Source organism: Alosa pseudoharengus, unplaced genomic scaffold (genome assembly GCF_046254945.1).
Source record: "Alosa pseudoharengus isolate Yale_2024_CS ecotype anadromous, Long Island Sound unplaced genomic scaffold, YU_APseudo_1.1 YU_APseudo_1.1_scf_14, whole genome shotgun sequence".
Lineage (NCBI taxonomy): Eukaryota > Metazoa > Chordata > Actinopteri > Clupeiformes > Clupeidae > Alosa > Alosa pseudoharengus.
The window spans coordinates 28,811,839-28,834,434 of NW_027468609.1; the positions used below are offsets into that span (position 1 = coordinate 28,811,839).

The 22,596-nt window shown below is 41.8% G+C and overlaps 4 protein-coding genes across 4 annotated transcripts; 3 read left to right on the forward strand and 1 right to left on the reverse strand.

Annotated features, from left to right (window-relative positions):
- Positions 1-804: 804 nt before the first annotated feature.
- On the forward strand, positions 805-9,040 carry acot12 (acyl-CoA thioesterase 12). Its single transcript, XM_076284553.1, has 15 exons — positions 805-1,850; positions 3,188-3,257; positions 3,365-3,425; positions 3,546-3,647; positions 4,492-4,636; positions 5,364-5,529; positions 5,824-5,943; positions 6,243-6,390; positions 6,642-6,697; positions 6,822-6,885; positions 7,035-7,118; positions 7,269-7,402; positions 7,707-7,835; positions 8,383-8,509; positions 8,727-9,040. Exons 1-15 carry the CDS (start codon positions 1,667-1,669, stop codon positions 8,865-8,867), a joined length of 1,731 nt encoding a protein of 576 aa, XP_076140668.1. The 5' UTR covers positions 805-1,666; the 3' UTR covers positions 8,868-9,040.
- On the reverse strand, positions 9,007-14,403 carry zcchc9 (zinc finger, CCHC domain containing 9). The gene is made up of 5 exons (XM_076284552.1): positions 13,652-14,403; positions 12,038-12,188; positions 11,517-11,609; positions 11,332-11,400; positions 9,007-9,408 (listed from the first exon to the last, which is right to left on the reverse strand). Exons 1-5 carry the CDS (start codon positions 14,036-14,038, stop codon positions 9,293-9,295), a joined length of 816 nt encoding a protein of 271 aa, XP_076140667.1. The 5' UTR covers positions 14,039-14,403; the 3' UTR covers positions 9,007-9,292.
- A 645-nt stretch (positions 14,404-15,048) lies between these two features.
- On the forward strand, positions 15,049-18,415 carry LOC143122639 (low choriolytic enzyme). The gene is given in 7 exon segments (XM_076283420.1): positions 15,049-15,087; positions 15,577-15,683; positions 16,168-16,243; positions 16,245-16,341; positions 16,536-16,621; positions 16,705-16,822; positions 18,405-18,415. Coding segments are annotated over 7 exon segments (534 nt in total).
- On the forward strand, positions 17,938-21,945 carry LOC143122517 (alpha-2B adrenergic receptor). Its single transcript, XM_076283302.1, has one exon. It carries the CDS (start codon positions 18,836-18,838, stop codon positions 20,354-20,356), a length of 1,521 nt encoding a protein of 506 aa, XP_076139417.1. The 5' UTR covers positions 17,938-18,835; the 3' UTR covers positions 20,357-21,945.
- The last annotated feature ends 651 nt before the right edge of the window (positions 21,946-22,596 follow it).

Sequence of the window (22,596 nt, forward strand, 5' to 3'; positions counted from 1 at the left end):
GTAGTCAGGGCACATACTCAACCATAGTGCTGGCATTCTTTAAAACTTCATGAAATACACTCATGCACACATACAGGTACCCCTTGTATATCCTTCCATCCACTGTTCATCACAGACACAGGGTGCCTCACTAATGCATCACCTTTCAATGGGGGCTCTCATACAGGGGTCAACCTGACCTAAGGGTCCCTCATACAGCTCTTACTTTGAGCACACTTCCTTTAGCATCACAGCAAGCCCTTTCACTTCTGGCATTATGTAGCAACAGGAGAAAGCAGTCACCCCACCTGCCCTCAAACTCCAGTACAAAACCTGCACTCTGCATTTTATTTGTAGAGCGCTTTATCATGTACTCAAGGCACTGGACATTGTAGGGTAAAAAAGGGAGGCAGGCAGGATTAAAAGTAAGAAGAAAGAAGAATGAAATAATAAATTAGGAGGCACACATAAAGTGTACAGGCAGTTGCAAGTGGGGAAAGAAACAGACATATGCCATAATTAAAAAGTAAAGTACCCTATTACATATGTATAACTCTGTTTCTAACAAATGCAGACGATACATTTGCCAGTTTACTTACAAGTGCATGTATGGAGATAGGGTCTTTCATCTCCTTGATGAAAATTATACTCTTTCCCATTTATTTCCTATGACAGTCATTTCTGACCGTAAACAAAAAAAGTGTGACCAAGTTGAATAAATCACTCAAAATTCAAAGAAATTAGTCACAATGAATTTTATGTGTTCAAATGCCTTTTGTGAAGGATATCATAAGGTCTTGAGGCGATCTGATAAAAAATGCCATATTTATGGTACAGGGAATGTGTAAATCGGTCATTTTTGACCGGGACAGTGTTAAAAGGTTAAGAAACCATGAAAGCATCCTTGTATCTCTGAAGTTATCCGAATACAAACTTTGAATAGCATCACCAATAGGCTCAGCCAGCCCCTGTTTGCATGGTATGGCCCACTGCGTCACCACTCAGCCAAACACTGTTTATTTACAGTGGAATTTCATTCTGCTTGTTTTATTGATTTAAGCCACTGATCTACTTTCCAGTGTTGCGGGGATTATCTCCTGCCAGAGGTTGTCATTCTCCACTTTGTTTGACTTCACTGTGCGGTGCACCACACTGTCAATATCACTGGAATGTCTTTAACTGAGTGAGCCTCCCTTGGCTGGTACCATGCAGGTCATTTTTTTTGCTTGTATGTACTACATCTCTGTGTTTTACAGCCAGGGCTAGCACACTCTGATAGGGACTTTGACAGGGGCTCGCATCAATATAAGTAGATGGAAACAACTGATATGTGACTAGGAGGTTGGGTTTCCCATGCTGGTGCTTGCAGAGCTGTTACGTCTTTTATACATTCCTCAGCGGCGCTTTAGCACACTGGCTTGGCTCCTTGTCTCCAGCAGTGCGGGTCACGTCACATGGCTGACGCTGTTGTCCAAGTTGGCCAGAGGTGAGGTTACTGCCGCACGGCAGGTTTGGAACCAAAGGCAAGAGCCCAAACAGTGCTGATAACAGCAGCGGCGACCAGCTGGGGCAGTCAGTGTGAGACACTCGCACACACCAGGTGGAGGTAACAGGCTTCCTTCCTTCAGGTGAGCGGTCAGAGGTATCAGACTAAAGCCAGGACTAACGTTAGCGCTCTTGCTGTGGCATGGAGCTGATGAACCAGGACGTTGTGGCCAGGAATGGACCCTCCGAGGGGGCAACGAAACGCGGACATGGGATGGCCGAGGTGCAGATGTGCCAGTCCATCCTGCCATGCCACGCCAACCACCTGGGAGAACTGGGTGCCGGGCAGCTACTGAAGTGGATGGACACCATCGCATGTCTGGCAGGTTGGTGAGGACGCCTGGTGCATACATACACACACACACACACACACAATCCAAGACACTAGGGTGTAGAACTAAGGGACATTTCTCACGTAGGACCATCACATACATGGTATGCATGTGTCTTTCCTCCATAATAATTGTGTGTGTTCCACCAATCCAAGAGTTTTTTTTATGTCAGCTGTGTTGCACAGTGCATGCTGCAGGTGAAATGAAGTGTTCCCTTTACAAACCTCAGGTGAACAATTGTAATTATCACTAATTGCACTAACAAACCAATGCTGTCACAATATGGCCATCCAGTGACATCTCTTTGGCTCAGACAGAACTGATGAGGCAACTGACTCTAAATTAGCTGAGTTTATTCCTGGTCATGGCCCCTGAAGCATAACGTATAACACTGAGCCGCCCCCTTCACACCCCCAAGACACACCCCCTGCATGCCAGCACTCTCAGGACTATCTGGCAAGCAACAAACAGGACACAATGTGCCTTGTCTTCTTGAACGCATCCCGGCCTCTCGACCCTCGCACGGCTATCTGGCCGCTATCAGCTATCAGCGAGACACCTGGAATAGATGAAGAGCTTCGCAACACAGACGCTCCTCACCTTTACAGGGACTTTGAGCGTGGCGGGGGTAACAAGAGAGCACTCACCTTTCACCTGCTTGCGCGCTCGTCCCACATTCCAGCGCCGCCGACCGGTTAGCAGACCACTCTCGCCCCGTCTGACAAAACCCCTGAAGGGAAGAGATTCTGTATTTGACTGTGAAGACAGATTATTAATGATTTAAAAGTGTCCTTTAAAGCCATCCATTCAAGTCCCACCTGCTGTCAGTAGCTCTTGGCTTTTAGGGATATGAAATATAGATAGCGCCGAGGAAGATGGCTGTTGACAAACAGGCAAGATGCATCAGGAAAAAGAGGGCAAAGACTTCCTCTTAGTGCATGGCGTGGGTGTGTGTGTATGTGTGTGGGTGGGTTGTGTAGGTGTATGTATGTGTGTGAGAGAGGGGGGAGGGAACAGAAAGAGAAAAGACAAGGATAGAATCAGTAATATGAAAAAGATGGAAGGGGTGAGGTGAATTATTCAGAACCTCTATGTTTGTGAAAACATCTGTCTGAGGCAACGGTTTGTGTCAAATTCACGGCTGGCCTGCTTTTCAAAGTCTCCATTCGTTTCTCGGCTGAACGATTTGCAAATAACTGATTGATGATGATATCAGGTAATCATGAGGAGTCCTTCAGGTCGTGAATGAGGTTATCGCAAACTACAACACCAAACTTATGAAACCCCAATGAAGTTTCATTTACCCTCTTCTCCTTCTCTGTCCCTTGAAGCCGAGAGGCATGCAGGGATGCCATGTGTCACAGCCTCCATGGATGACATCCGATTTGAAGAGACAGTAAGGTAATGCGTGCATATTGTTCATATATGCCTGGTAACTCTAAACAATAAAATTTATAAAATAGTACCTTCTAAAGGTTTACTAAAGTACTGTAAACTGTCCTTTGAAGGGTTGGTCAAATCATCAACATCAAAGCCAGAGTAAACAGAGCGTTCAACACGAGTATGGAGGTACCTCACCGCTCTAACTATCAACAATTGTGTAATAGCTGATGACATCCAGGTCAACACCACTAATGATTATTTATTGTGTATGTGTGCGTGTGTGCGTGTGTGTGTGTGTGTGTTTAGGTGGGCATCTGCGTCTCAGTGCAGGATGTGATGAGTGGCGTTTTGAAGCGGGTGTGTGTTGCCTTCTCCACCTTCGTTGGCAAGCCAGTGGGAGAACGAAAGGTGAGTGAGTGAGTGAGTGAGTGAGTGAGTGAGTGAGTGAGTGGGTGAGTGAGTGAATGGATGGGTGACTCAGTGTAAGTGAGTGAGTGAGTGAGTGAGTGAGTGAGTCATTCTACTTCACCAAGCTCCACTACAGAACGGAGCTGTAAACATATATGTCATATCACTGGCATTTTAAATGTCTCTCTCTTCCTGTATTACTCTGATGCTACTATATGAGTCTATTAACAACTGTTTCCCATACACTCACAAGCATACAAATGCATAGTTCATATGTCACCTTGTACAATGGAACACTGGCAATTATGTGCATTCAGTGCAATATAAGGTCCTCTGAATGGAGATAACTGCCAGGTGATGAAGGATTGTAATGCATCAGTGGTGCGTCAATGTTTCACACAACATGCCTCCATGGAGTGCTCTGTATTTCACAGTTATGGGATTGTGTTTCCACTCTGTGGAGAGCCAAACACAATCAGTCTGTTGTGTTTACATGGTTCAGTCTGTTCTGTCTCTTGTCAAGCTTGTCCGCACTGCTACGTGCTCCAGGTACTTTGGCATAGCTACATGTTAGACTTCTTCACATGTGGTATTAGTAGAAGAGTGTATGCAGGTATTTTCATATAGCATGCTGATTATCATCATGACTTTTGGTTCCCTCTTGCAACATGTACTTTTCATACCTTGCATGTTCAGTGATAGGAATGGTACTGGAATTACTCATTTAGGTCAAACAACTTAAGTGAGCTCGAGCTGTAGCCTTTTTTCAGGCAGGCGTTTTGCTGGCCATATCATAGTGATGTTGACATCGTCTGATAAGGTTTTATCCTCCTTCATTCTCCAGGTGCGCCTAAGGCCAGTTGACTTCCTGAACTCGGCAGAGGAGCGACTAGAACATTCATTGGCCTCCGAAAGACGGCGCCTCCGCCTTTACAACGAAGAGGCTTTCAACAACCTCATGGTGGACTACTACGCCCTCAAAGACAAGGGTCAGTCAAGCTCATCTTCCCTTATCTCAGATTTATGAGAGGGTGATAAGCATCATGGAAAGGAGAAATAAATGTATAATGACAGATTACAGAGAGGGAGGGAGAGAGAGAGATACACTGTGATATCACCAAGTTAGAAGGTCAAATAAAAATATCCAGAGCCCCGAGCTTGCCATAGTACAGCCCTGGGGCACCGAGTTGGAGTCCCATAAGGCACTAGAGTTCAGTCATCCCCAATGCTGGCTCCGGCCACTGGAAACAATTCCATGGTTAGCCAGAGGGCAAGTCACCAGACAGACATTCGGCCATTCAGATAGACAAGAGCAGCAGCAGCCAAAACGCAAGAGTAACATTGTTTCTCCAGCAGGCTACACGCTGTAACTTACTCTCACATTTGGTTTATTCATAGTTCCTGCTCGGTGGGCCACACACACACAGCACTGTTCAATTCAGGAGCAAATTGGAGAGTATATGGCTTTGTAAAACATGCACACAGTGTCATTTTTACCTCTGCTTTTCGTCAAAGATCATAAATCATGTATCAGTGGCAATTCTGTTAGCTGCAATCCAGGACTAGAATGTGAATTATTGGCATAATGAAAATAAGCACGCAGTTAAATACTAATTGACGTTTTTAAATCACTACCTTCTAATAAATAATCAGCTTGTCACTGGCAGCCTTTGAAAATATAACTGCTATTTTTGGAATTGCCTGCTTCTGTTGAAGGTGTGAGCCAAAGGAAAGACTCCAGTCCAACCCAGAGAATATCAACAGAGTGCACCCGAGTTGAGAGCATTGAACTCGTCCTTCCTCCACATGCCAATCACCATGGTAACACATTCGGAGGACAGATTATGGCCTGGATGGAAAATGTAGCTACAGTGGCGGCAAGGTGCCAGATTTAGCCATTCTTACGATACTGCACCCCACTAGACAAAATGCACTAGTCTTTTTTATCCACATGGGTTATTACATTCAATAATGGCAACAATTTATCACCAACATAAACAACTTATGACTACTGATGTTGATAATCTTTTTATCATCTGAATAACACTGAAATGACTCATCTTTTTATTATCTAATAACACTGAACAGACTGGATCTGTGGATCATGTTAGCTGTATAGAAATGTCTGTTTTAGTCTCTTCTGTACTGAATTGTGTTCTCCTCTGTCTTTCCATAGTCGCCTGTGTGGAACATACCCCTCTCTGAAAGCTGTGGACATGTTCCAGTTTAGGGGTCCATCTGCTGTAGGGGACAGACTGGTGTTCAAGGCAATGGTCAATAACTCTTTTCAGTCCAGGTGGGTCACAAGTCCCTGAAAGATACATAAACAACAACAACATGAGCAGTGTGTTTCCATTCCTAATGTTCACAGATTAACCCAGGCTTATCTAGACTACAAATACCACTGGTTCTACAGGGACCACACGCAGGGAACAATTATACGTGTATGCAATAATGACTAAATATGGACATTAATATTCTATACTGTTAGCAAAAGAGGTTAAAAGGAGCCGTTTGTAGTTTGGTGTCTTAACTTGTCTGAGCTGAAGATGTTCAGCAGAGTCACAGATTAAAAGGCCTTTCTTTGTCTGCCAGTGTGGAGGTTGGGGTGCGGGTGGAAGCTTACAACTGTGAGGAGTGGACCCAGGGAACGCCAAGGCACATTAACAGCGCTTTCTTCCGCTACCAGAGGACCAACGAGGGCCACATGCTGACCTTCCCAGAGGTCATTTTCACCACGCAGGTGAGCTGGTCCTCAAGTAGTTACTGTATAATTTCAGAAACTGTATCAGCATCTCCTTAAGTACTGGAACATATTCATATTTGCTATGAATATTCTGAAACATTCATCACTGAACTTGTTCTAAAATAACTCAGACAACATGATGGATTATGAACAAACAGTTTGAAAGTTTAAAGCTGACCTCTATCATGCTTAATGATTAATTCATAACTTGATGTTTATTCAGCAATTTTCAATCTTTTATCCTTCAGGATGGAGAGAGAAGATATCTGTCTGCCATTGTGAGAAAGAGGATTCGCATGGCTAGGTAACAAATGCTTAAATAATCTTATGGTGGATAGATATATGAAGAAATAGGGTATTACTTATTTAAACCTTGGGTATCATCTCATCTTGAGAGACCGATGAATCTGTTGGTTTGTTCTTCCTAGAAAGCACATTCTATACTCCAGAGATGAAGGACCTCTGTCAGTCCCTTGGGACAAAAGTAATCAGGTATTGATAGACCCAACTTCTTGAACTTCTGTTTCACTTTCATTCACAGTTTTACAAACATTTCAGTCATCATAACTCTGCTGAGTCATGCCTCCACTTCTGGATCATGCAGTAATGAATTATTGTCAACTCACCACTGCCCTCTTCAGGTATACTTGGGGTACAACAATGTAGCAGCCCTGACAGTATTGGCAGGAAAACCAACATGGGAGGCCAGCAGTGTCAACAATAAGGCATGTATCTTCCAAATAATGTGTCTTTCATTAGAATAATGAACACAAATCACAAAACCTAAACATCAAATTGAAATAGTAGTTTACTATCAACAGCAATGTTATTTCAATTTGGCATGACATTGTTTTCTCACTGCGTCCTGGCTGCAGATAGGTGTGTTTGTGTTGGAGGAGCTGGACTCCATCTGTATAAAGGTGGAGATGGAGGTGGACACGTCGCCCTTCCATGCCTTCTCCTTGCTGTCTGACCTGCGCTTGAGGCCACTCTGGGACAAGCACTACCTGTAGGTGCACTGGCAACTATACTGGATGACATACTTGTAAATAAATATGTAATTTTTTCATAGATACAGGAAATAAGTAGTTTTGGAAATGTTGAATATGGATATATAACATTTTTGATAATGTCAGTGTCTCAAAATGACAAATGGTCATAACATCTAAACAGAGGGTTGAAGAAAGAAAATAAACATTTGTAAAACAAATGTTTTACATTGCAGTTAAATTTTTAAAAAGTAACCAATAATGTCAACACATTGTATTGCATATTGCTGATAACCACCACAAAATATTATATTCCTTCCACAGGAGTTGTGAGGAAGTGGATAAAGCTGATGAAGAGGAGACTGTGTACCACATCAAATGTAGCCCCTTAAATGGAAACCTCATCTCTGATTTTGTACTTCTTCTGTCTAAAAGGCAACCTTGCAAAGACAGGTACGTTTGCAACAAAGCTACCAAAATATTCAAAGGAGTGGAGTTACATTATATAACCCTTCCTTGTTAATGATCAGAGTTCATAATCCCAGAATGTCAGTGGTTTGGATAGGAGTCAAATCCCTCTCGATTTTATTGCAAAGCATGTTATAATGAAGTTGATTCAAAGGTCAAATATTCTATCTATGCCCAAAACCTGTGTGAACATTTCCATGTAAAGGTCATCCCACTTTAAAACTGTCCAGCATACAGAGGTCCAGCTGTGATTTTTCAAATGAATTTCTCTGTAGTTAGTAGTTACCGACCCTAACAACAGTGTGCACTGCCACCATGTGGCCAGCTTTCCTGATTGCAGTGGATCATTTTGGCTTATATGCATTGCATGATATGCCTACACATCTAAATAAATGAAGAACAGAAAGACATACAGTAAATGTCAGATATTTCACATGGCAACTGAAGGGGTCGCTATTGATTATCTAAATCTGATAGAAAGCTTTTCCGGTGTTTGGGGAGAGAAATTCAGCACACATTACTTTTCCTGCAGAGACCCTTATGTGATTGCACTGCGCTCTGTAACAACGGAGAAGCTACCCCCTGCTGAAAACAGCACTCGCAGTGAAGTCAAATGTGCAGGTTTCATCATACAAAGAATCTCTCATTCCACCAGCAAGGTACCTCATCTAACCTCACCCATAACATTCTACCAGGGCTGTTTTTTTTTTTGTTTTTTTTACATTTCCCCACTTTGGATGGAGTCTACACATGGCAACTCAGCTGGTTTGCTTGAAATAATATCCCTAATATTACAGAAACAACACTGTTCATGGTTATGAATGATCAATGTCTGATGGAGCAATGTTCTAATCCTTGTTGTTCATGTCTTAACAGGTGTCTTACTACAACCAGGTGTCTTCTGGTGTGCTACCTTTTGTAGAGGGCAACCTGGCAGGCTGGTCAAAGTCCATGGAAGAAACAGCTAGATCCTGCATAACATTTCTAGAGCTTGACACAATCTCAACTGCCTTTTAGCAACTCCTAATAACTTTTCCTTGTACAGAAAGATTTTTGTATAGTATTTATACATGTGTTGTTTTTCTTCTATGAGTATATAGATGTCACTGCAATTTAATACATGAAGATGAATATGTTATTGTATTCATACCTCATATTTGAATGTTTGAATATATACAGTATTTATTATATGTATTCTGTTTTTTTTCTGTTCAAAGCATTTACCACAATGCCGCAAAAATGCACATAATTTAAATATCTGTCAACATTTCCAACATGTCTAAACCACCAACATGAATAGTTCATAATTCCCCAGCGATTTCCTGGGTTGATGTCTGAGGTTATCGTTGTTTTGTGAAACAGCCAAAAAAGACTGCACAAAAAATACTTAAGAAAGTCCTCCATATTTTCCATTTTGATCACAACAGCAGCTTCCAATTGTATTAGAATACAACCACTTTAGGCTTAGCCTTAGCCTGTACTTTCTTCACTGGAACATGGACATCCTCATGGTCAGCACTCACGTTATTGGACCAGCGTCTAAGTGTGATGGAGTTTGCTGGGGAGGAAAAGAGTTGTACAGGCAACAATCATTAGTAAGTTATCCAAAGGTGTTTGTTAACATTTTAACTTACATACGGCATGATTTTCTTCCAAGCCGTTTACTATAGTTTCCTAAATTCAAACTCCTGCTACAATATTCCAAATCCATTTCAATGTTAAATATGTGAGACTAGGGGTGGGCGATATGGCCTAAAATTCATATTGCGGTATAATTTGGGACACATACGGTAAACGGTATATATTGCGGTATAATTTGGTGTGTGAATTTCAATATAGGTCTAGCAGGTTCTTGCATAAAATAGTCAAGATTGTTACTTATTTAAAAATGTATTGCCTATAAAAATTATCAAAGTTTTATTTAGCCTATTCACTGCAGTAGACATCACTGTATGAAACATTACAAAAACATGAAACATGACATATTACATAGAACTGTAAATAATCTGATCATCTAATATTTACAGATATCTAGGCTATACCATTTATTTTATATTTGGCCTGTTATAAAATCATGTATTGAACAATTTAACCACAGCTCAGCTTTAAGAAACTCAAATAGCCTAGATGCATGCTTAGCATTTTGTGATCATTAGGCTAAGGCTACTTTCACAAACTCAGTCAGCTGTCCTCTGATTTACCAATATCTAGGCGATATTTGTAACATTTATTTTGTATTTGGCCCGTTATGAAATCATGTGGAACAATTTAAACACATTGTAAAACTTAAAGCCCAAATTTGGAGACATCCATGCATGTCGAAATTTACTGCAAATTCAAAACTGGATTACTCTGGAACGGCTAACTGTACAGGGGACTGCTTTACACCTTTGTGTTCGGTAAGGTCTGCTGTTTATTTTTATATGAGGTTTGTCGTGTGTTAAAAGAAGGGTTCGTGAAGTATCCGAGATGAATGGGTTGGGAGATCATGGGACGCAAAACCTTCAGTAGAATGTATGATTAAATTGAATTGTATTATTTACTTTTCTCGCGAACCGTTCAACTAAGCAATTATCAGGTAACATCGTTTAAAAGCTGAGAAAAAGCTCTTTCATGTGATACTTGTGATGTCTGTGTGATGAATAGGCTACTTCGCGAGTAGTTCAACTGAGATGAATGGAATTTGGACGCACTTTCTTTCTTGCGCTGTCACTTTCTCCACTGCGTAAAATACTCAATTAATTTGCGCTGTGAATGCTTAGATTATTTTGACAGGCCACACAGGCTAAATAAAAATCGCTATTAGTAGGACGCAAAGCAGAATATTGGAAGAAGGGGGCACCAAGGCCACCGTGGCCTGTAAACCTCTGATTTTCAAAGGGGCCTCACGGCCAACGCAAGAGGCAACGACGTGGCCGCCGTGAAATTCCTACCCTGTTTGGGGGTTTATGTCTGTATTTCTCCTAAGTTATAAGTCTAAAGTTAGCGTCTTTATCGTGACATGTTTCCCTTTTAGTTCTCCCTCGTGTGTGATCCTTTTTGTGTGGGGGGCTGCGTCCACCCCTGTATGTGTAGCGTGTGTGTGTACTTGACCTGCTCCGTGTGTATTGTGTTCTGGGTCTGTGTCCCTGCTCTCGTTCTCAGCTAAACCTTTTGATTGGACAACTGTCTGTGTCGCTATCAAATCGTTACAATACCTTCACCGCTCGCTGCCATTTTTCCACACCTGTGGCCTCCTCGTGGTTGCTGCCGGTCCCGGCAGGCCAAGCGTGTTGCAATTTGATGACATAATGACCTATCGCAATATGCCGGTATAACAAAAATCTCTATCGTTGGCCAATTTTTTATCGCATACCGCTTATACCGTTTATATCGCCCAGCCCTATGTGAGACCATACAAACAGATTTGCTTGTGTCTCCTTAGTCATTCTTACCTGGAGAGCTGGAGAGATTAATATAAAATAAGTTTAGAAATACTTACTTGCACTCTGGTGCTCAGGACAATCTTTTTGGAAGTGTTCAACAGAGCCACACAATCGACAGCAACGCCCTAGGAATAAACAAAACATTTCCTTAGTCTAACAATTACAACAAAACAAAACAAATATAAATACGTATGCAGCACACATGCAAATAACCAAACTATGACAAGACGAATGTCCTTACCAGCAGCATACATTCCTATGGGGTTATCAGGGCATGATTTGGAGAGATGACCAGTCTGGCCACATGTGAAACACTTGGCATATGGGTATTCACCTGAGAAAAGGATAGTATTTTCAGAGCAATGCCACAACCGCTTCTACAAAAGATCATCAACTCAACATCTGGCCTATTTTAGACAAAGTGCAGATAGTTAAGCTAATTCCAATAGTCGTGGCATTATTTGTAATTTATCAGACGCTTTTATCAGGAGTGATTTACAGAGAATTAACTACAGGGAGAGTGTTCCTGGAGCAACTCGGGGTTGAGTGTCTTGCTCAGGGGCAGCGCCTGGGATAGGACACAACCTACAGGTGTTCCACTTGGAAGCCTAAATCTGTACTACTAGCCTATCACCACCCAATGGCAATCATTACATGAAACCTAACTTCAGAGGTAATTTCTACATCACATTAAGAGCATAAGCTATGCATATATTAGAAGAACAACAATTAAAGAGGTAAGAGGTTCAAGTGGAATCTAACCAAGGGCAGGGTCCACTTTGGCTCTGCATCTTTGGATCTCGTGTTCGGAAGAACCACAGCGGTAGCAGATATCACGGCCCATCTCCACATCCTTGTCTGCATCTGGGCAGTCTGCAAGGCCATGACCCGGCTTCCTGCAGTGGAAACACACCTACATACCACAAGCACAGACAGTGAAATAGGAAGCCTAAGTGTCATTCATTTACACTTTCTCCTATACCCAATCATAGCTCTTACATGCCCACATTATGTAAGGGATAATGTATAGAACGCCGGTCATTATTGGGAAAATAAGTCCCGACAGGGCGGACCCAGACGCGCCAGCGGAGGGGTCTTGCTTTGCCCTGAAGGGACTTATTTTCCCAATAATGACCGGCGTTCTATACATTATCCCGCTTATTATACGGCTACTTGCCAAAATGAAAAAAATAAACTCCACGATATGTCTCTTTACACTTATTTGTTACCAGTGTTTGGAATAACGCAGTTTAAAAGAACGGTGTTAGGTAACAACGTTATTTTTTCACTTTTCCCGTCGTTACAACGCCGTTAACGTTACTGGACGTTAAATGCGGTGCGTTACTATGCATTAATTGAATAAACCATATGGAATAAACTGTGTAATCCGAACGCACCCTGGCTCACAGCTAGTGAGGAGGTGGGTTAACGACGTAAGCGATTATGATTGGCTAAGGCAGAGTCATGTTTCATGATAGCCAATCAGAGCCAGTGTTTTTACACACTTGCCAGCACACACACGCAACAGCTAAAATAGAGATTCGATGAAACAGCAGAGGTCAGGAGGAGCAATCCGAAAAGTTAGCATTTTCAAGGTGGAGATATAAGCACTACTTCAAATTCACCAAGGCAAGAACGTGCATGTAATGTGTACATTATGTCCAGGAGCAAAGACTTTGTCGACATCCGTTGTAAGCAACTCTAATTTAATGAAGCATCTCACACACGCATCTAAAGCTAGTGGCCAAAAACACCGATAACTCCACCACAGATAGCTCGCCATCCACTAGCAAAGAAGAACTCGGAGCAAAGTCCTCCAAGCAGCAAAAGCTAGATCTTTCTGCCTCACAACAAAAACCTATGACACAGGCTGAAGTCAACCGTAGGTCTGTCGATGTGCTATATCTTGAATTTCCCCTTGGGGATCAATAAAGTATCTATCTATCTATCTATCTATCTATCTAATAATATCGAAAGTTATGTAGCCTACAAACACCGGTCTGTTCTACTCATTTCAACTGGCTGCTCAAAAAATCCAAATTCTTTGACATATAGGCCTAGCAACTTTTTTTTGTAACAGTAACGCAAATAGTTACTTTCCCTGGTAACGAGTTACTCTTATCATAGAGTAATTCAGTTACTTTTTGGAACAAGTAGTGAGTAACTAACTAATTACTTTTTTAAAGTAACGTTCCCAACACTGTTTGTTACCGTTTCGTCGTGACTTTTGCTACATACATGAAAATATTTTACCATAGAACGTTAGGAAATCCCATTCAAGTCAATAATAAAGTTTCATAATGCAGAAATGTAAGTAGGGCTAGAATGTGTGATGTTATCAGCCAAAATGCAATCAGCTACTTAGCACTTCTTTACCATGTTACTCTTTTTAGAAGACTGTCTCTTGAGTCTCCTGTCTTCTCTCCTCTTGTCCTTTTTGAGGGCAGTATTCAGCTCTTCACTGAACTCCTGGTCTGCCACTTGGCCTCTGCCTGGCAACGGCTGCCCTGTCTGCTTCAGGTAATCCAAGAAACCATTAACATCAGCGCAGAAATCCTTCTTCTTGGACTTTTTATTTCCCTGGCCAGCCTGAGTGCCCCTCAGTGGCCCTTTGCTGGGCTGGTGTTTGTAAGGTCCTCGACGGTCACCACTGGAGCTTGTGCCTGCATTTGACCCACCAGCACCAGTCCTTAACTGGCTCCATGGAGTGGCATCTGCAGGTTTGTGTTTGTGGACATTGTTGGCTCTTGCCCAGCGCGTCATGACTGATCCAGGCAGTTAGCAAACTAATGTTCCGCTAACTTAGTTCACGTTACTGTTTTCGAAGACGTGTGTGTTGTCGTTGTTTGCTGTTGTTGAAATTAGCTAACTTATTATTGTTAACGTCATATCCCCAAATCGCACTGTAACATTGTTTTGTGTTATCTATGATAGCTAATCAGTAGGCTAAATCAGTAAGTTATATTGAAGTACGCTAACATCAAACTGTAAGCTTAGCCGCAACCTTAAAGTGTGCTCAAATTACTCTAACGCCAACGACCATTAAATAAGTCCAACACTACCTATAAATGTTTACTTTAAAGGTGTAATTACCACGCTACACAGTTTCACGTGTCCTTCCGTCAGCGCTGTATTTTGCCGGATGTTCTTAGAAAACGGCTCCGGAATGGTAACATGAAATTCAGACATAGTTCCGCCCAATAAAGTTAGACTTCTTAGTTTCGCGGAGTCGGACATTATCCATTTTCTATTAGACTGACAAATAATGATGCAGAGATCTACCTAATAATCATCTGAAACTGAATATATGTAATAATGGCCTTTCTATTCTATTAGACTAATTTCCATTCATGGAAATTAGTCATCCATCAGAACAAAGTTTTCCCACGTATCTCTTACATTGTAATAAAAATAAATCGATATAACAAACTATGCTTGTCACAGTAGAGGCTATGAACCAAACGCAATGTTTTGCATTAGCCTAAAAAACACCCCTATAAATTATGCCTATAGGCTACACCTGCGCACGTGTAGTAAATGTCATTATTGTGAAAGACCGACTGAAAGAGCTTTGTGTCATGGGCTTGAGAAAGATCAGACTTATATTTTTCACTTTAGTAGTATTTTATTGTTTGACAATCCTTTTAGATCACAACACTGGTGAGTTAATAAATATTGCTGTCGACTAACTCTGTCAGCAAAGACTAATTTAATCTAAATAAAAAAAAATGTTTTGCAGTGGTCTGTGCTCCAGTAAGGTGCATTTGAACATCATGGTGGTCATAGCACCGTCAAACTTAACCAACAACTCGGTAGGTTGAAATTGTGATTCCGTTCGTGTAATTTTTTGAGCTGTGTCTCATGTTATCAAAATCAGTGACCGTCCATGTTTTCTGGCTTCAGATGGACTTAGGCCTACATCTCACAAAAGGAACGAGTGGGGTTTTGACCTTACGAAAATCAGTCTAGAGACCATAAGTGGTGAGCCTAAATCACAGCTAGGCCTATATGTGGGTAAAGGAGAATCTTGCTCAATTGCTAGTCTATTGCTTGATGTCTGATGACCTTGCATGGGCTTATTTAAAGTTATCCAGGGAAACTTTCCTGAAATTTGAATGTAATGTAGCCCTCTCTCTCTCCCTCTCTCTCTCTCTCTCTCTCTCCATGTGTGATAGGTATAATGGATTCACTGAATTTTATAACAGAAGGTGATATGTTTATAGAGGTGAGTGGATTCACTGATTTTCACTTCTGAAACTTTCTGAAAATCTCACATTGTTTTTTTTTTTTTTATCACCCAGTCTGACAGAAATGCAATTGATGTGAGATGGTCAGGTGAAAATGGATATGTGACTGTGCCTTATGTGATCGCCCCAGACTTGGGTCAGTGTCAGAAGCTATACCTCGTGTTTGTACTTTGTTTGATTGGTTCAATTAATTTGATTCATACTTTTTTTTCTAGCCTCCAGGACTGCTGATATTCAAGAAGCTATGAACATGATCTCAAACAAATCCTGTGTCACATTCCATAAACCATAAAAATGAGGGTCACTACTTAAGCTTTAAGTCTCATCAAGGGTGAGCTAGCAATTTGCTTGAACTATCTTGGATCTACATCATCTTCAGACCTTAAAAACCATGCCCAAGACTTCACCTCTTAATGGAGTAATACTCTTGCCAAATAAGACTTTTGTTTACTGAATGGTCTTACACTTCAAAAGACTAATCTCAGACTCTTGCTCTTAAAACGGTGAAACTAACATGTGTTCTGGAGCGACTGTTCATTTGTGCATCTCTGTGGAGATTTCTTTGTTTTGAACTAATGGCTAACTGAGTTGCCAAGACATGGATGCTTTTGCTTTAAAAAACATGTCAACTTTGTGTCTCTTCAGATGTGTATCTTATGTTGGGTTCATTGGCGGAGAACAGAATGTCTATGTTAGCCCTTACTGTACTGTGGGCAACATTTTGTCATGAGCTGCTGCATTCCCTGGGCTTCTATCATGAGCATTCACGAGTGGACAGAGAAGACCACATCCAAATACATTTTGAAAACGTAATTAAAGGTATCAGCTAATACATTATTAACCCGTATTAGAATAAGATGTGACTTAAGAATCACCAGACAAGTTTACTGTTTAACTAAAAGAAATTAAGTGCAGTGGGATGTTAACATGGTATGTTTGTCATCCATTACCTGTGTAATTGAGTAGAGAGTAGTGTATTGTGTGACTTCTGTGAATACCTTTATTTCTTGCAGGGAAAGAAAATAATTTTAACAAGGTGGCGGGAAACACTTTGGATTTACCATATGACCTTGGCTCCATTTTGCATTACGGAAGGTGTGTTGCTGTTGAAGCATGTGAGCTAGGCTATCTAAAGTCTAGAGGTGATGGGTGAATAGCGCTGACCAGCACAATTTCTTTCAGGTCGTTCTTCTCCTCGGAAAGGCCACAGTTATTCCAAAAAATGTTAATGAACAAATTGGCCAGAGGACTCACCTAAGTGAACTTGATGTACGAAGGCTTCACAAACTATACAAATGTGGTGAGTGTCAGTTGGCTTCCATTTATAGTTTATATGACACAAACTATGTTCTAATTATAAGAGAATCGGCTGTACTAAACTCTTTATTTATAACAGGCCATGATGGAAAATGACTGAGGACCATACAATCAGCTCACACGGGTCTAAAATATTTCCATGAAGCCAGGGAGGAGAAAACCACAGTATGAGGATGTTTGTTAGAAGTGCCTTTTGGAAGATTATGCCATGGACACTGGTATGCATTTAATATGTTCAGTATGAAATGACTCGTGTAATGCTGTGCCATTAAAAAAGTATTTTCAAACAGAAACAAATGGAACAGTGGTTTTAATCATCTGAATCCATTAGACACAGGAAATGCAATGAATAGCGGATGCAGCTGAGATGGCAACTGCCAGTGCACTATTTCACCACTGGAGGTCACAGGGAACTAGTTATTCGAGGGAGTCTTGTGGCATGAAGCATCTACCAAGGTGGTCTGGTCGATAACTAGACAGCAAGATTCACCTATTTAAAATCAGGCTGAAGTAGTCAATCAGGGTGTTGTATTTTAAAGGGGATTAGTCTGAACTTTTGAACAATTTCAAACAAATATCTCCACTGCATATTGTTTGTTCGTTCATTCAACATAAATATCTAACACAGATTATTGACTGTGGCATGAACCCTTATTGCAGCAAGTCCCCTTAACCTATACATTTGTCTGTGCCTTACTTAGGCTCTAGGTCACACATTATTAGAAGTCAGTAGGTAGCCTAAGCTATTAGAAGTCAGTAGGTAGCCTAAGCTTTGGAGATGCATAACCTATACATTTAATCTGATGGAGTCTATTGCTGTGACAATTGCTGCAGATCAAGTGTAAAATATGTATTCCTAATGCCCGATCATGTAGTTTCAGATGGATCCGACTTTTGTCATTACTTTTCACTCATCACTCACATCACTCTTCAACATACCCTAGATTCAGGAACATGCATAAGCCATAAAAGTTGCACTACTAAACTGTTAGAGAAACTACAACATAACGACTGATGAGCGTAGGTGGGGTTAAAAGAACTGCGGTAATAGAATAAAGCCAGTGTGTGTGTGCGTGCGAGCTCGCAGTCGGATTGGGTTTGGTCCGGTGATGCTGCGCCTGACATCACAAGGCACCGATGCGCTTGCATCAAGTCCGAGCAGTCTTTCAATCTTTCACTCACTTTCTTGAAGCGTGAAGTCTGTGGAGTTCGGAAGCTGTTGCCACTGTCTCTGCAACTAAAAATATAAATACTATAAAATGGAACATTGAGCAAATCTTACCAAACAGATAACACACCGCCCACCGACACGGATCAAAGAATCAGGCTACATTTTCTGTATGGATTTGTAACTTCTTCACCAGTTGGGGAATTTATTTAGTCAAAAGCAGGTAAAGCTGAAGATTGTTATGCATTTTAACAGCTTTTTTGGGATCCCTCAAGGATCGACAAGTTCGTGCCTCAGCGCGCAAAGATTCCAAACTTCAGGAGAACAGCGATAGCGCGGTATCTAACTTGCTTTTTGCTTCGCCTCTATATTTAAACAGTTTTGTGACCTTTTTTAGGAGACAGATAATCAGCTCTTAGAAACATTCTCCAGGTGACCGCTAATGTAGATGTAGAATATGGATTGACGTTGATTATTTATAAATTAATTCAACGTTTAATATATTGAAGTTTCCATGCAATTATTTTGGGAACTTTTTTGTTTTAAAGTGAACCTATAAAATGTATTAATACAAAATCTGTTAAAACTAATAGCTACACTTTATTATATTCATGACGTTTGTTTAGCCTTTAACTAGAATATCGAATCTGTAGTTCATATAAATATAAGTGGATAATGTCATTGTTTGTCTTAAGCAGTTCCTGTCTTAAATGATCTCTAACTAAAAATTGAATTTTCCTTAAAGGGCTAAGTTAGCACATAAATTGCTTGAACCACAGTGTAGACTAAATCAAACAATCCTGTCTTGATACAAAACCAACTTGATCAATGAATTCTAGCATGGAGGCAGCTCCGGATGCTATCTATGGAGGGGGCACTAACACCAGCAGCCTTTGGGTGCAGGTAGTCAACCAGAGTGCTCCCAGATCACCCCCTTACTCTCCAGAGGCTACTGCAGCCATTGCCATCACCATCACACTCATGATGCTCTTCACCATCTTTGGAAACATCCTGGTCATCATTGCGGTTCTGACCAGCCGCTCCCTGCGGGGCCCCCAGAACCTTTTCTTGGTCTCTTTGGCGGCAGCGGACATCCTGGTGGCCACCCTCATCATCCCCTTCTCGCTGGCCAACGAGCTGATGGGCTACTGGTACTTTCGCACCGTCTGGTGCGAGGTCTATCTGGCACTGGACGTCTTCTTCTGCACCTCGTCCATCGTGCATCTGTGCGCCATCAGCCTGGACCGCTACTTGTCCATCTCGCGGCCGGTCAGCTACACGTCACGGCGGACGCCCGGCCGCATCAAGGCGGCCATCGTGGTGGTGTGGCTGATCGCGGCGGTCATCTCCTTCCCGCCGCTGCTCTCCATGAACAAGAGCCCGGAGGAGAAACAGGGAGGGCCCCACTGCGAGCTGAACAATGACACCTGGTACATCCTCTACTCCACCATCGGCTCGTTCTTCGTGCCCTGCCTCATCATGATCCTTGTCTACGTGCGCATTTACCAGATCGCCAAGCAGCACACGCGCTGCCCACCCGGAGAGCCCAGGAGAGACGTGAGCGCCACCTCTCCACCGCGGGGACTCGGCACAGCGCAGCGGAACGGGGCAGACCCCGGGAGCTTGGTCAAGAAAGACGGTGCGATCAGACCTCCGGGCCTCAACATGCCGTCTTCTTCCTCATCCCCTGTCCAGTGGGAGGGTCCAGCCGCTGGCCAGAAATCCCAACTACCCATACCCCCCTCCGCCCCTGCTCCGACAACCTCCCCCGGATCCTTTACTTCCCTCTCTGCCTCCTCAGAGCCCCAGTCAGACATCGCCCCTACGCCCCAGGGGGGTCAGCAGCATCACGGCAGCCCAGAGAAGCCAGCAGAGGCTTACAACGACGACAGCTCCAGCCCTGAGTCTGACAATGAGGCGGCAGAGAGGCACGGAGCAAACGGCACGGGTGCGAGCATCACCGGTCCCAAAGCTCTGGCACAGAAAGGCCGAAACTTAGTGATTACCTCGAAGGGGACACAGTTGGCCTCAATCAAACCCAAAGCAGTGGGGACTCCCAACACGGCCCGGCGCAAGGCCCTGGTCAACCGGGAAAAGCGATTTACCTTCGTGCTGGCGGTGGTCATTGGTGTGTTTGTCATTTGCTGGTTCCCCTTTTTCTTCTCTTACAGTCTCCAAGCCATTTGCCCCAAAACCTGCAGCACCCCTGAACCACTGTTTACTTTCTTCTTCTGGATTGGTTACTGCAACAGTTCCCTCAATCCAGTCATCTACACCATATTTAACAAGGATTTCCGTAAGGCCTTCAAGAAGATACTTTGCAAAAACACAAAAAAGACATTGTTCTGAAATGGGAATATATGTTCTGTCCCATGAGAATCTCAAATCTAATATCTCTCCTTTTTGAATGCTATGTGATGCAACTATTCAACCCAACATCCAAAGAAAAGCTTTCTAATGGATTTCCACAATAGACTTTTCTGCATGACATGCTTCTGTGCTGGTCTTTTAGGCAAATGCAGTAGTGAGCATGACTATTCTCAAGAGTGTAATCTCTTTGAAACATTTCAGACATTTTTTTTCCTTTCCTCGCTTTCAATCCCTGAGGATGTTTTAGTCTGTGCTTTTCTGATCTGAAAGGCCACTTTGAGAGACAGTCAACCCTGTGATTAAACATTGGTGGCAAGCAGGTTGTTTAACAGATTCACTCAACTGCTTTCTGTTCTTGCTTTCTCTAACTAAATTATCCATGGCATGCAGTGCCAGAGCAGTTGTAAGTGTGCATAATGACATGAACTTCATGCTGGGGACCTTTTTAGACTAGTTATTTAATACCGTGAATAATGTTTATTGAAGACAAAAGAAATGGATCATATTTACCTTTGTTAGTGCGACAAAATACATATCTCCCAAAGACCATCAGCATTACTGGTGTCACCAACCTATGAAAAAAACTGTTTTGGCTATATATTTATGGTTATGTGTTCAAAAGGTTTTTTTACTCTGCAAACTCTGTGTCTCCAGTTTCTAGGTTACAGGTTTCAAAACGGCATGTTCTGTTAGCTGATTAGCTTGGGTTAAATATGCAAGAGAAGAAATAAACAAGCACCAAAACAGAATGATAGTTCTCATTGCACTGAAGTGTCATCTTTTATTTTTTCACTATTTGAGTGATTCCACGTGGGGGTGTTTTTTACTGCATAAAAGCTGAAATTATAATCGTCACATCAAACATGATGGGACCATTATCCAAATGTGATGTTTGAGCAGTGCAATTTGTAGTTAAAACATTGACACATTATATCCTTAACTGATGAAAAATTACATTAATACTAGAGAATGCATTTTGTAAAAACAAAAAAAAGTCAAATAACAATTTGCCCTTGTATTTCTATGATTCAGTTCAGTATTTTGCTGTTTAACCTGCAAGCATGTGTTTAGTGTGTGTGCCCTCATAAATGTGTTTGATTTGTAGAAGACCAATTTATGCATATTATCACATTCATTGATACTAATCTGTTCCCAATTGACCTTGAAACAATGTGACATTAGTATACTAAAAGCACCCTCCTCACCACTGCAAGATTTGATTGAATTGCAAACATATTGAATGTGTGATGCACAGCATTGTGTACTTGAGAGGAAGAGTCTGGCTGGATATGAGATGGATATATTTGGTCGTTGTGCCGTATGTTGACATATACTCATATATTGATGCAGACTACATGTAGGGAGTTATGTATTCAGGGGGAATAACTTGATATCATTCCACTCGACGGCATATTTCATAAGTGAAAAGAAACTTTGACCATATCAAATGTAATTAGGAGTGGCAAAGGCTTTTGGTCTGAAGACGTAATGTATTGTTAAAGAAATGACTTGCTGGCAGATTGTAAATGTGGAGCCATATTGTTGAAATAAAAGGTGTTCTTAAGTCACTATGCCTGACACAGTCTACTCTTTTCAAAAAAATCTATATATATGCCACACTCGTCTCATTCCCATTGTGAGTTTTCACAAAATAATTGTGGGCTAATATATTTTTTAGAGCATGCTGGTTAGTTTCATATTTGTGGCTGCTTTGAAGATATGCATCTGCAGGGCTCCTTGGAAATGTGTAAACTGTGTTGCCAACAATTGGCAGATGTTAGACAATGTAAACATGCGGCTGCCCGCAAGTGGACTGAAATCTCTATCTCCATATGGAACGATGAATAAACCAGTTAACTGTAGCATAGTGGCTAATCAGACCAAACTTGGTTAGTTTCTCCAGACAAATCAAAGTCACAAGTGTGTCTGCGCTGTTATGTAAGTACCTTTTTGGATAACCACAGTACTTTAATCCAATTGCCTAATCATAGAGGCACAAGTGTACCGTTTCATGCCCACAAATATTTATTCATTCTTGGAGTCCTTTCAGTTGAGCTGTTCTCATTAGAGTCATCTTGTTGTTGTCCTTCATCAGAGTACATCTTCAGGTTCAGCACTGGGACGTTTCCCTTTGCAGACTATTGTTTGACTCTCAGTATTTGTGGTACTTGGTGGTCTCTTCTGGGTAGGGAAGGACTCAGATGTTCCCCTTTGCTCTT

Excerpts from the sequence above, each read along its gene's own strand:
- acot12 (XM_076284553.1), top strand. The coding sequence starts at position 1,667 with ATGGAGCTGATGAACCAGGACGTTGTGGCCAGGAATGGACCCTCCGAG. Across the intron at positions 3,426-3,545 it reads CGTTCAACACGAGTATGGAG|GTGGGCATCTGCGTCTCAGT; the intron begins GTACCTCACCGC and ends GTGTGTGTTTAG. Across the intron at positions 7,119-7,268 it reads CCAGCAGTGTCAACAATAAG|ATAGGTGTGTTTGTGTTGGA; the intron begins GCATGTATCTTC and ends TCCTGGCTGCAG.
- LOC143122517 (XM_076283302.1), top strand. The coding sequence starts at position 18,836 with ATGAATTCTAGCATGGAGGCAGCTCCGGATGCTATCTATGGAGGGGGC.
- zcchc9 (XM_076284552.1), bottom strand. The coding sequence starts at position 14,038 with ATGACGCGCTGGGCAAGAGCCAACAATGTCCACAAACACAAACCTGCA. Across the intron at positions 11,610-12,037 it reads CAAAGTGGACCCTGCCCTTG|GTGAATACCCATATGCCAAG; the intron begins GTTAGATTCCAC and ends TCCTTTTCTCAG. Across the intron at positions 9,409-11,331 it reads TCCTGAGCACCAGAGTGCAA|CAAACTCCATCACACTTAGA; the intron begins GTAAGTATTTCT and ends TTTCCTCCCCAG.